General features: G+C 37.4%; 1 protein-coding gene across 3 annotated transcripts in view; it reads left to right on the top strand.

Moving 5' to 3' along the window:
• Nucleotides 1-14,118, top strand: part of PTPRZ1 (protein tyrosine phosphatase receptor type Z1) — a 192,537-nt gene that overhangs the window by 158,627 nt on the left and 19,792 nt on the right. For 2 of the 3 annotated variants that reach the window (XM_061166387.1, XM_061166388.1), the window contains exons 15-18: nucleotides 2,333-2,418; nucleotides 8,802-8,822; nucleotides 8,989-9,085; nucleotides 12,509-12,591. In XM_061166387.1, coding sequence (XP_061022370.1) covers nucleotides 2,333-2,418; nucleotides 8,802-8,822; nucleotides 8,989-9,085; nucleotides 12,509-12,591 — 287 coding nt within the window. The remainder of the gene's footprint in view (nucleotides 1-2,332; nucleotides 2,419-8,801; nucleotides 8,823-8,988; nucleotides 9,086-12,508; nucleotides 12,592-14,118) is intronic. The other variant, XM_061166389.1, reaches the window with a different exon arrangement.

Here is a 14,118-nt window from a genome sequence, read left to right on the forward strand (position 1 = left end):
ATCAATGCAGTAAGGATGGACAGGACAAAAACCACAAAAATAAGAATAAACTTTAATTTCTTTCTGATTATCTGAGTGAATGTGAGAAAAGCATTCTTAACACGTTAGGGGAAAATAAAGAAACTCTATAATGGTGAGGGTAGAAGAGAAACATGAGCACAAAGAAAGTGTGGTTGCCTGAAATAGTTTAAGTAAAAATGTCAGACTGTTGAATACCTGGGAAACCATCAACTGCTTTATCAGAACTTACCTAGTTAACAATATTCAAGAATTAACAGGAGTCACTTTAAGACTCTCACTGACTCTGGAACTCACATTGTCAGTGAGGTCACAGACACTTGTTGAATTAACATTTTATAACATTTCAGAATGAAAAGTGGTAACAACAGCAAGTTGTCTAGAAATGTGCGATTTAAGGAAGAACAGAAGGACAGAGGATGAGACAAGGACGAGGAGACCAGGGAAAGCGGAAGGAAACATTCCTCTCCGGGTCTTTGTACAGAAGTCTCTTTTTAAATTGTCTGAGGCGCCATATGTTACTGCTTGAGGTGCACATTCTACAGGATCTTACCTTCTGAAGTCTCATGCAATTTGAAAAACAGAAAAATAAAACAGAAGCATTTTCATTGTAATTTTCAGCAGACATAGGAGTTAGACCTGTTTTGCTCTTTCACCTCTTTTATCAACTTTGTGTCTTTAACCACCACTGTTTTATTTGCTTTTCCAGTTTATATTAAAATTCTGTCATTTCTTTTAGTACAGCACCATTTCTTATTAACATACTTAGAATTTTTGAGACCAATTGCTCTCAGTTATCTGTTGGGTTTAGTTCCCTTCACTGTCAAACATAGCTCTCCTACATACCCTGTCAGCATGGGTAAGCGAATTAACTCTAACATTATCTAAAGTCCAACACAGTTTATTATTAACAATAAATAAAATAATCCAAAATTGGGATGTCCAGGAAATCCAGAACACCCCCTGTCCTATTTCTCAGAAGAATGGTGATCAAGGGCATCTCCTTTCATCTGCTCAGCTCTCAAAGATGCACTCTTGAGCACCCCCAACATATGCATACATTCATGTGAAATCAGAAAATAAAAAGATAAGCTAGTCTCACCTGCTTGCAGACCAATTCGTAAAAGAAATTACTGGAAGACATGATAGCAAATGAGAAGTAATCAGTTTGCTCATGGAAAGAGGTTAGCTCTGCTGAGGAATATCCGTGAGTTTGATGGAGCTTAGGACTAATGATTTAGATGTGACAAGTTATTTCTGTTTTCTTATCTAATTATAAAAGCTACTGCCAGGCAAGATGCTTCTGTAGGTGTGAAGATGGAATTACACCTTTGTCTAGTGTTTCTTAAGCTTAATTCGCTAATTCAATTTTAGTATTCAGATACACTTATCTGAAAGAGAACAGATGGATTCTGATTTTTTTTTAAATCAACAAATTCTTGGTAACTGAAGCTTAAAAATATTAAATGGCCTAGATGCTGAACATCTGTTGATGTAAATAACTGTTTCTAGTGAAATGTGTTTGATGTTTCCTTGTCAGAGATATCACTTGTGAAGTTGCACACTGTGAACTAGTAATATGTTTATAATCTAAGAAAGCCTTTCCAGGGGGGAAAAAAGAGAAAAAACAGAACCAGGTAAAAAAATTGGCCCCTTCACAATTAATTAACAGATCCAGTGGCTTTGTTTATATAGCATTTTTTCAAGTTAGAATTCTTGAAATTTTATAGATTAAAAGTCCCAAAGGTTTTTGACAGTATACTTAATGAATAGTCTGCATATAAATGTTTTCTATTATTTATAGAGAAAAAGAAAAAATGTTTTCAAATGTAAACGTCTGACAATTTAATGGAGAGACTCTGCTGTAAAATTGTATAAAACTGAAATTACACTATATATTATGTTAAATCCATAGTAAAATTGAAAATATGTTATTTCTGCATTTTTTTCCCCCAGAATTGACAGGCAACTCCCACTCATGTTAAAGAAAATTATCCATAAAGCGATGCAGTCCATTGGGTGTTATTTATAACTTAACATTGAAAATTTATTATTTCCTCTTTAGCGTATGAAAGGAAAAGATTCCTAACCAAACCAGAATTCTAAAATGCAGGTTATGATTAATAGTAAATGTAGAGAAAATTGGTAATTGTTGTTTATTGTTTCTCTGAACATAGATTCAGTCGAGATTATAGGAACAATTGAATTTTGAAGTTGTTTTAGAAGAAAGCTCTTTATAAATCCCCACAAATGAGAGGCACATTTATTTCTGTTGAGTTATCCTTTCCAACTTATTTTTTTTTTATTCACTTAGATGATGTTGGATCAATTCCAATAAAGCACTTTCCAAAGCATGTTGCAGACTTACATGCAAGTAGTGGGTTTACTGAAGAATTTGAGGTATGATTTTAATATGTCTCTTTTAAACAGTATGGAAAATAGTAATTTTTTGAAATTCACCAATAGGCTATTTCTTGAATTGAAACTATTTCCATTCTAGTGAAATTATTATTTCCATAATCAGTTATGTGTTTAAGATATGTGATTTAGCAAATTGGTTTTCCATTTTAAAATTCAGTTGTACTAGTGGAAAAAACAAAACTATAGTTAATTCCCATAAAATCAGAACTATAGTAGTCTTTTTTTAATCTGAATTGGTAACACTGATTTCTTTTAATTTTCTAAACTATATAGATTATAATAAACTAGTAAATTTCATAATTTTCTGCCAAAGCACATACAAACTCCTACTTGTAAGGATTACAACAGTGTAAATGCAAAAACGCTTATTATACAAGGCATAATAAATATTATACAAGGTAAAGTCACATCTTCTCAAGAAAATACGCATTTCCAAAAAAAACATTGGAACTTCACAATCACTGAAAATCTTTCTAGTAGTATTCTATAAAACACTCTTAAATGGTAGGCACAGGGAAATTTATTGCAAATTTATCATGGCCCACTGAATTATCAGTTAAGAAGATTTTTCAAAATAGGGTGCCCTCAGCCAGCAGTAAACAGTAATAACCACAAGCATGAAGTTACCTTCCCTGAGCACTCCCTATATGTCAGTCACTGTACTAGATGCATCTACGGTCAACCTTCACCCATACCTGGAAGTTATTTGTTTTTATTTCTATTCATATTAATGAAAGCAACTTCAACAAAAGTTAATTAACAACTAATAAACAGCATGGGCTTCCCAGGTGGTGCTAGTAGTAAAGAACCAGTCTAAGAGACGTTGGGAAGATCCTCTGGAGAAGGAAACGGCAACCCACGCCAGTATCCTTACATGGAGAATCCCGTGGAAAGAGGAGCCTGCAGGGCTGCAATCCATAGGGTTGGAAAGAGTTCCACACAACTGAATGAACTTAGCACCTATGAATGTGTAATCTCCATCTGCCTCACACTTAAGAGGATTTAGGATTGAAGGCATTTGGAGCTCACCTGGATAATACAGTATAATCTCCCTATCTCAAGTATCTTATCTTAATACATAGCAGCCTGGGTCTTCCCAGGTGGCTCGTGGTAAAGAATCTGCCTGCCAAGCAGGAGATGCAGGAAGTTCAGTTCATTTGCTCAGTCCTGTCCAACTTTTTGCGACCCCATGGACCGTAGCACACCAGGCCTCCCTATCCATCACCAACTCTCACAGTTTACTCAAACTCATGTCCATTGAGTCAGTGATGCCATTCAACCATCTCATCCTCTGTCGTCCCCTTCTTCTGCCCTCAATCTTTCCCAGCATCAGGGTCTTTTCAATGAGCTACCTCTTCGTATCAGGTGGCCAAAGAATTGGAGTTTCAGCTTCAGCATCAGTCCTTCCAATGAATATTCAGGACTGATCTCCTTTAGGATGGATTGGTTGGATCTCCTCGCAGTCCAAGGGACTCTCAAGAGTCTTCTCCAACACCACAGTTCAAAAGCATCAATTCTAAAAAAAAAAAAAAAAAAAAAAAAAAGCATCAATTCTTCTGCACTCAGCTTTCTTTATAGTCCAACTCTCACATCCATACATGACTACTAGAAAAACCATAGCCTTGACTAGGCGGACCTTTGTTGACAAAGTAATGTCTCTGCTTTTTAATATGCTGTCTAGGTTGGTCATAACTTTCCTTCCAAGGAGTAAGCGTCTTTTAATTTCATGACTGCAGTCACCATCTGCATTGATTTTGGAGCCCCCGAAAGTAAAATCAGCCACTGTTTCCACTGTTTCCCCATCTATTTGCTATGAAGTGATGGGACCAGATACCATGATCTCAGTCTTCTGAGACTTTAAGCGAACTTTTTCACTCTCTTCTTTCACTTTCATCAAGAGACTCTTTAGTTCTTCTTCACTTTCTGCCATAAGGGTGGTATCATCTGCATATCTGAGGTTATTGATATTTCTCCCAGCAGTCTTGATTCCAGCTTGTGCTTCCTCCAGCCCAGCATTTCTCATGATGTACTCTGCATAGAAGTTAAATAAGCAGGGTGACAATTTACAGCCTTAACGTACTCCTTTTCCTATTTGAAACCAGTCTGTTGTTCCATGTCCAGTTCTAACTGTTGCTTCCTGACCTGCGTACAGGTTTCTCAAGAGGCAGGTCAGGTGGTCTGATATTCCCATCTCTTTCATAATTTTCCACAGTTTATTGTGATCCACACAGTCAAAGGCATTGGCATTGTCAATAAAGCAGAAATAGATGTTTTTCTGAAACTCTCTTGCTTTTCGATGATCCAGCAGATGTTGGCAATTTGATCTCTGGTTCCTCTGCCTTTTCTAAAACCAGCTTGAACATCTGGAAGTTTACAGTTCATGTATTGCTGAAGCCTGGCTTGGAGAATTTTGAGCATTTCTTTACTAGCATGTTCTGCTGCTGATGCTGTTGCATCAGTCGTGTCCGACTCTGTGCGACCCCATAGACGGCAGCCCACCAGGCTCCCCCGTCCCTGGGATTCTCCAGGCAAGAACACTGGAGTGGGTTGCCATTTCCTTCTCCAGTGTATGAAAGTGAAAAGTGAAAGTGAATTCGCTCAGTCGTGTCCGACTCTTTGCGACCCCATAGACTGCAGCCCACCAGGCTGCTCCATCCATGGGATTCTCCAGGCAAGAGGACTGGAGTGGGGTGCCATTGCCTTCTCCGTACTAGCATGTGAGATGAGTGCAATTGTGCAGTAGTTTGAACATTCTTTGGCATTACCTTTCTTAGGGATTGGAATGAAAACTGACCTTTTCCAGTCCTGTGGCCACTGCTGAGTTTTCCAAATTTGCTGGCATATTGAGTGCAGCACTTTCACAGCATCATCTTTCAGGATTTGAAATAGCTCAACTGGAGTTCCATCACATCCACTAGCTTTGTTCATAGTGATACTTCCTAAGCCCACTTGACTTCGCATTCCAGGATGCTCCAGAGGCTCTAGGTGAGTGATCACACCATAGTGATTATCTGGGTTATGAAGATCTTTTTTGTACAGTTCTTCTGTGTATTTTTGCCACCTCTTCTTAATATCTTCTGCTTCTGTTAGGTCCATACCATTTCTGTCCTTATTGAGCCCATCTTTGCATGAAATGTTCCCTTGGTATCTCTAATTTTCTTGAAGAGATCTCTAGTCTTTCCCATTCTATTGTTTTCCTCCATTTCTTTGCACTGATCATTGAGGAAGGCTTTCTTATCTCTCCTTGCTATTCTTTGAAACTCTACATTCAGATGCTTATAGCTTTCCTTTTCTCCTTTGCTTTTCACTTCTCTTCTTTGCACAGCTATTTATAAGTCCTGCTCAGACAGCCATTTTGCCTTTTTGCACTTCTTTTTCTTGGGAATGGTCTTGATCACTGTCTCCTGTACAATGTCAGGAACCTCTGTCCGTAGTTCATCAGGCACTCTATCAGATCTAGTCCCTCAAATCTATTTCTTACTTCCACTGTATATTCATAAGGGATTTGATTTAGGTCATACCTGAATGGTCTAGTGGTTTTTCCTAATTTCTTCAATTTAAGTCTGAATTTGGCAATAAGGAGTTCATGATCTGAGCCACAGTCAGCTCCCTGTCTTGTTTTTGCTGATTGTATGCAGCTTCTCCATTTTTGGCTGCAAAGAATATAAAAAATTTGATTTCGGTATTGGCCATCTGGTGATGTCCATGTGTAGAGTCTTCTCTTGTGTTTTTGGAAGAGGGTGTTTGCTATGACCAGTGTGTTCTCTTGGCAAAACTCTATTAGCCTTTGCCCCGCTTCATTCTGTACTCCAAGGCCAAATTTGCCTGTTACTCCAGGTGTTTCTTGACTTCCTACTTTTTGCATTCCAGTCCCCTATTATGAAAGGGACATCTTTTTTGGGTGTTAGTTCTAAAAGGTTTTGTAGGTCTTCGTAGAACCATTGAGCTTCTTCAGCATTACTGGTTGGGGCATAGACTTGGATTACCATAATATTGAATGGTTTGCCTTGGAAACAAACAGAGATCATTCTGTTGTTTTTGAGATTGCATCCAAGTACTGCATTTCGGACTCTTTCGTTGACTATGATGGCTACTGCCTTTCTTCTAAGGGATTCTTGCTCAAATAGTAGATACAATGGTCATCTGAGTTAAATTCACCCATTCTAGTCCATTTTACTTCACTGATTCCTAGAATGTTGACGTTCACTCTTGCCGTCTCCTGTTTGACCACTTCCAATATGTCCTGATTCATGGACCTAACATTCCAGGTTCCTATGCAGTGTTGCTCTTTACAGCATCAGACCTTGCTTCCATCATCAGTCATATCCACAACTGGGTGTTGTTTTGCTTTGGCTCCATCCCTTCATTCTTTCTGGAGTTACTTCTCCACTGATCTCCAGTAGTATATTGGGCGACTACTGACCTGGGAAGTTCATCTTTCAGTGTCCTATCTTTTTGCCTTGAGAACCCCATGAATAATATGAAAAGGCCAAAAAAAAGGAGATGCAGAAAATACAGGTTCTATCCGTGGGTTAGGAAGATACCCTAGAGAAAGAAATGGCAATCCATTCCAGTATTCTTGCCTGGGAAATCCCATGGACAAAGGAGACTAGCAGGCTGCAGTCCATGGGGTCGCAAGGAGTCACAAATTTGCATTCAAGCAAATAGCAGGGCTGGGATTGAAATCTAACACTTCTGTCCTTTACATTCTAGAAACCAGGGGATCCCCAGCCCAACTGCAGCCTCTCCAAGTACTCAATCGACTTCCCTCTTTGAAGCCCTTAGAGCTCTGACCCTGATCAGAGGCTATACCACAGTTCCTAGTACACCCCGCAACTTCTTCCCATGAATCAGATCTCCAAGAACATAATTATGGAAGGAAAATGCCAGAGATTAGAAAGCTTTAAAAAAACCAGAGGAAAGATAAATGAAATATATGTTTTCACTAAATTAAAAATAGTAGAAGCCAGCTAATTTAATCTTAAAAGAAATCTAAGTCTTAGCTATATTGAATAAGAAAGTACTATTAGGTGACTACTAAATAAAATGGAATAATATGAAGAATTATATTTTTAAAACATCAGATTATTTTTTCCTCTCATAATAGAGGTTACTAGGTGGTACAGTATGAGCTTACAGAAACTATCAGGCATTGATCAAACAAAATTCTAGTTGCAAAAAGGAGAATATGTTAAGGATGGGTCTAACTTTCCAGATGTTAAAAACTGTAAGGGAAAATAGAGAATTTATTGTAAAAGTTTCTGATAGCATATATACAAAAGCAGATACAGGTTTCATAACTATAAAATCATAAATCATTTTAAATAGTATTAAATAGTTCATAATGATTAAATTAATAAAATAACCTCACACTTTTACTCAAAAAGTGTATTCTTAACTCCATTGCTCTTAACTCACTGATTGAAGAAAGCTTCTTATTAACTTAATAATTAGCTTAATAATTAATAATTCTGTAACTTTTAAGTGGGTCATATATTAAATTGTTTTTAAATCTAGAATCAGAATGACTTGCTGCAAAAGAGGCCTTGGAATGCTTGCTTAGTAAAGGGCTGAGTCATTTTGCCAATGAATCAGACTTATATTTAGATTGTATATTTTCTCAAAAATTATAGGGCTTTCATGTTATTATCTTAATATGTACTAAATAATTGAAAATTCCAAGGTAATATATTTAGATAGAAGCATCCCTGAGAAGGATTTTAATTCTTTTTAAAAGTGAAATGGCAGGAATAATTTTTCTCGATTCATTGAGGTTTTATTTTAATTAATAAGAAGTCTGCTAATTAAGTATGTAGAAAGTTATACTATTTAAATTTTATTTCAAAAGACATAATATATATGATAAAAAACTTTAGGAGATGTCTAATGTGTTGACAACTCTAAATCTGTTACAAACCACCTAATTAAGGACACTGTTTAGTCTTAAAATTACTCAAAATCAACAACAAAAAAGTATCACTAATTCAGTTTCAATTAATTCTATCATGATCAAATACAATTATATATGAATATTAGCAAATCTGACTCATATGTCAAAATGTGTCATCAAATATGTGGTTTTTCTCATCAACATTTTAAAAATTCATCATATTATTATACCACTGTCCCCTTTTAAAAGTGTTATTTTTTTCTTTTACATGATTTTAAGGTTCCAAACTGTTAGAAATTTTGATTTGCATGCAACTGTTTGAGACATTCTGTTGTGTTAGTATTTGACAAATGTATTTATTGCATGATCATGGTTTTCCATTGTAAACCTAATATGAACACTTTTTTTTCTCATTTGTCGTGTGCTGTGGAATTTGATTTCTTTACTTTTTTGGCATTCATTCCCTCATTAGACACTGAAAGAGTTTTACCAGGTAAGGCATTATTTCGCTGCATTTTCTTATAGCCAAGAAATAGTTGATGTAACATGTAAAGAATTTTTTGATAGATTATTTTGTTTGTTGTCTTCCTTAATGTATTTTAAGGCACTTTGTTTGAAAGGATGTATGTTAAAATGTTACCCATGCAATTTCTTTACAGGAGGTACAGAGCTGTACTGTTGATTTAGGTATCACAGCAGACAGCTCCAATCACCCCGACAATAAGCACAAGAACCGATACATAAATATTGTTGCCTGTAAGTATATCCTTCACTCAACTCTGACCTTATCATTGCAGTGCTTTTAATTCAGTGTCCTGAAGTTCTCTGACAGCGAATCTCGGTGAAGCTGCTTCAGGACCTTTGTATCAGGAGATGAGACTTGTGTTAGACAATACATATTGTTTAACTACTCCAGCTTAAATACATTTTGCAATTAATGACATCTGTTTCTTTTGAACAAAATAAACTCATGTTTTAATCCAGTCCTTTCTTCAGACCTCATAGCCTGTAAATTTGTTCTTATAGTTTCTGTCATTATTTGTATTCCATAGTTCTATTTTCACTTGAGATCCCCCTACTTTATGTGAATTTACTAACCGAAAGGGATTTTCTTTTTTTTTATTTTATTTTATTTTATTTATTTTTTTTTTTTTTGGGATTTTCTTTAGACTTTTTTTTTTTTTTTCCTACCACTTCTGTTCCTCTCTTGCCATTCTCCCTGGGGGCTGATAAAATGTTAGTTGGATTCTTTCTTTTTATTTCTTCTCTCCTTTTCTTGTCTTTTTCTCTTCCATGAATAGCTATCTGGCTCTTTTCTTTAGGGCAAGTGTACCTATTTATTTTCCTATGAAATTATCATGTTTCTTCCATCTTTTTACAGCATGTCTTGTTTACATCTGTTCCCTTTTATTTTCCTTTATATCCCCCTCATCTCTTGAAATCCATCTTCATTCTTCCCCAAAACTTCAACTTACTTCCTTTCTTATATATTCAGTAAGTCTTCCCAGATCTGTGTGAACATGGTATTACAGCATGGTTGTTTAAATTCTGGTTCCATTCTAGTTTCTGGAATGGAAACTTTTATGATCACACTGCTAAGTAGTTTGCATAGATGCTGGTTTTTTTCCCTACAAGGTTTACACCAATTTTTAAATTTTGATAGAAGATTCTGCTTCATGTTTGGCCTCCTCAGTGGAAGCAACTGTCTTACTACATGTAAAAGCTCAGTTGTATTCAATTGCTTCTTAGTGTGAAGTGGTTGTTAGACCAGTTTCTCTACAAGCTAAATAGAAAATGCACGGGTGCGTGCTAATTCGCTTCGGTTGTGTCCGATGCTTTGTGATCCTATGGACTGTCGTCCACTAGGCTCTTCTGTCTATGGAATTCTCCAGGCAAGAATACTGGAGTGGGTTGCCATGCCCTCCTCTGGGGGATCTTCTCAACCCAGGGATAGAATCCATGGCTTCTTCACTGCAGGCAGATTCTTTACCACTGAGCCCCAGGAAAGCCCAAATAGAAAATCCCTACCAGTAATTAAGAAGGGGATGGAGATTAACATTTGTTGAACACCTACTATATGCCTGGCACTATAAATCTGTTATTTCAACTGACTCACTTTGCTATATAGCAGAAACTAGCAAAACACTGTAAATCAACTCCAGTAAATCATACTCCAATAAAAATTAATTTTAAAAATATTTTAAGTGAATTAAACGAATAAACCTGTTATTTCATTTCATCCCTGAAAGAACCTGGCAAGATAGGTAATAACATTTCTACTTTACAGATGAAGAAAAAACCCAGAAAGTTTACCCAGTAAGACCCTTCAGCACCAAAATACGAAAATAGGTCAGCCTGGCATTGAAACCATCTTTCCATGGCCATACATCTATTTTTGTGTACATTTCCTGCATTTTTGTGAGCTGCCAATATCACCAAAGTATTACTATTCCAGAATATCTCGTTTGGTCTGTATTCATTTCTTCATCCTTGAAAAAACTAGTCTTCCCAGAGAAACCATCAAGTGTCCTTCTAGTGATGCTTTCCTTTCTTATTAAGCAGTTCCTCCAAATATAGTTTCTCTGTAGAACTGAAGTTATTCCAGAACTCCTCATTTCAACACATTTAATTATGACCGTGCACTATGTATAACTATGAGAAACGCTGGGCTGGATGAAGCACAAGCTGGAATCAAGATTGCCAGAAGAAATATCAATAACCTCAGATATGCAGATGACACCACCCTTATGGCAGAAAGTGAAGAAGAACTAAAGAGCCTCTTGATGAAGTGAAAGGGGAGAGTGAAAAAGTTGGCTTAAAGCTCAACATTCAGAAAACTAAGATCATGGCATCTGGTCCCATCTCTTCATGGCAAATAGATGGGGAAACAGTGGAAACAATGGCTGACTTTATTTTTGGGGGGCTCCAAAATCACTACAGATGGTGATTGTAGCCATGAAATTAAAAGATGCTTACTCCTTGGGAGGAAAGTTATGACCAACCTAGACAGCATATTAAAAAGCAGAGACATTACTTTGCCAACAAAGGTCTGTCTAGTCAAGGCCATGGTTTTTCCAGTAGTCATTTATGGATGTGAGAGTTGGACTATAAAGAAAGCTGAGTGCTGAAGAATTGATGCTTTTGAACTGTGGTGTTGGAGAAGACTCTTGAGAGTCCCTTGGACTGCAAGTAGATCCAGCCAGTCCATCCTAAAGGAAATCAGTCCTGGGTGTTCATTGGAAGGACTGATGTTGAAGCTGATTCTCCAATACTTTGGTCACCTGATGCAAAGAGCTGACTTGTTGGAAAAGACCCTGATGCTGGGAAAGATTGAAGGTGGGAGGAGAAGGGGACGACAGAGGATGAGATGGTGGATGGCATCACCGACTCAATGGACTTGAGTTTGGGTAATCTCCGGGATTGGTGATGGACAGGGAGGCCTGGCGTGCTGCACTTCATGGGGTCACAAAGAGTCAGACACGACTGAGCGACTGAACTGAACTGAACTGACCTATGTATAAGTTACCATGGTCTTCATGCCCTCTTCACTGACAGTGCAGGATCCATGCCCTTCATTCCTGGCCAGTCGTTCTCCTGCCTCCCTTTGCAGTAGTTCCTCTTTGAGGTCTTCCCTTGAAACAGCTGCCTGCTGTTAACTACTCACAGAAACTCCCTGGAGCCATCCTGCTTCCTTCTCTACGTTCTTTTCCTCTGTCAGCCTCCTTTTCAGAGAATGTGTGCTACCATCCTTCCTTAGCTTGTTCTCTCCCCTTCACTGGCTCTTCAGTGTTCACAGCCCCAGTATCTACCTTTAGAAGCCCATCTAAAATGCCAACTTTAGGAGTCAACCTCTATGAAAAGGTTTATTTTCATCCCAAACCAGTGTTCCCCTAGGACTCTGCACTTCTCCTTTGACACCCAAACATTCTTCTTTGTGTATATGTCCATTCCCACCTTCTACATTGGAAACCTTCCTGAAAGAAATGGTTTTTGTTGTCATCTATATTTACCTATATTTTTGTCATCTCTGTATGTTCTGTATCTTCCAAAAGCCAACTAAAGTAAATGATGTTTGCACTGGTTTTAATTGTATTTGATAAATGATCATGTAAATGTAAATGACCTTTATGCTGAAAAGCAGTTCATGATATAGTGAAATATTTTCTTTTTTTATTACAGATGATCATAGTAGGGTTAAACTCACACAACTTGCTGAGAAGGATGGCAAACTGACTGATTATATCAATGCCAATTATGTTGATGTAAGCATATTTAAAATAAAATTTTATGAAAATTATTTTAGATTGTGAATATATTATACCAGAGTATTGTACATATAACAGTGTACATATAATAGTGCTTAACAAATATTATGTGAAAGATAATAAAAAATACAAATCAGCAGTAAGAGATCCCGTGGCTAAAGGTTTTCAGATTGAATGGCACTCAAGCTCTGGTTTATTTCCTAGGTGAGAGAGGGAATTTGGTCTGAGAATGTACATTCAAGGTGGGATGTATGTAGTCTGATAAGTTTGTAACTCCTTAAATAAAAGGTGTAGGATCAATGCTTGTTTGGCATTTCCATCCCATGGTTCCTAGTGCAAAATTATATGGATAGCAAATGATCAATAAATTTTGACTGCAAAGTTCCCACAGAAGAATTAGCTAAAAAGCAAACACATGATTACTAAACCAGTAACCAGCCTTTATAACCTTGGGCATGTATCAGGATACCCAGCTTTGTGAAACTTACTGGTGATCTCCAGGGGCTGTAGACCACTGGCTCACTTCCTGCTGTTCCCCTGTGGTCAGTTGAATGCCAATGGAATTTGGTTATTTTCCTGACACTGACCTTACAGTCTAGCTGCCTTCAGGTTAATTCAAAGAAAGAACCAGTTAATTCAAAGAAAGAAAGTGAAAGTGAAGATGCTCAGTCAGTTCTGACTTTTTGTGATCCCATGCTGTAGCCTATGAGGCACTTCCATCCATGGAATTTTCCAGGCAAGAGTACTGGAGTGGGTTGCCATTTCCTCTTCCAGGGAATCTTCCCTACCCAGGGATCAAGCCTGGGTCTCCCGCATTGCAAGCAGACCCTTTTACCATCTGAGCCACCAGGGAAGCCCCCTCATTCGAAGAAGTGAGCACCAAATAAAAGTATCCAGTGGGTTTGTTGTAGGCAGTCACTTCAGGCTTCCATGTCTGTGAGTGTGTGCGTCAGACTGAATATGGGCTTTGGAGTTGGAACTGGTCTGAATTGCAGCTCTGCCTTTGGCTAACTGAAAGCTTGGAAAGCCACTTAACTCTTCTGAGCTTCAGTTTGCTTATCCCCAAATCAAGAATGATTCTTCCATTTTGCATGTAAATTATGGATTAGGGTTAATGTTTGTAAACTTGGCCAACCCAACAGCAAATAATAAGTGAAGATAGCTGTGAATGATTAGCATTGCTCAGGTCTACCATAAGGAGAAAACACCAAAGGTTTCCTGATTACAGACAACTGAGCCCTAATGCCTCAAACACATTTCAAAGCGGCACAATTAAGGACCAGATAGTAAGCACAGTAAACAGACTTGGATTAAATGCACCAAGACTGGAGGTGCAGAGAACAATGGTTGTGTCAATGCAAAGATTATATGTATGTGTGTGTGTATATATATATATATATCAATCATAGTTAAAGAAGAATTGTCTTTGCTGTGCTAGTACATTTTTCTGGCTTTGAAGTGTTTTTTAATGGTTTTCTTTGATAGCAAAACTATGCTGATCTTAGAAACTGAACAGTTAAAAAT

This window comes from Dama dama, chromosome 18, assembly GCF_033118175.1.
Source record: "Dama dama isolate Ldn47 chromosome 18, ASM3311817v1, whole genome shotgun sequence".
Classification (NCBI taxonomy): Eukaryota; Metazoa; Chordata; class Mammalia; order Artiodactyla; family Cervidae; genus Dama; species Dama dama.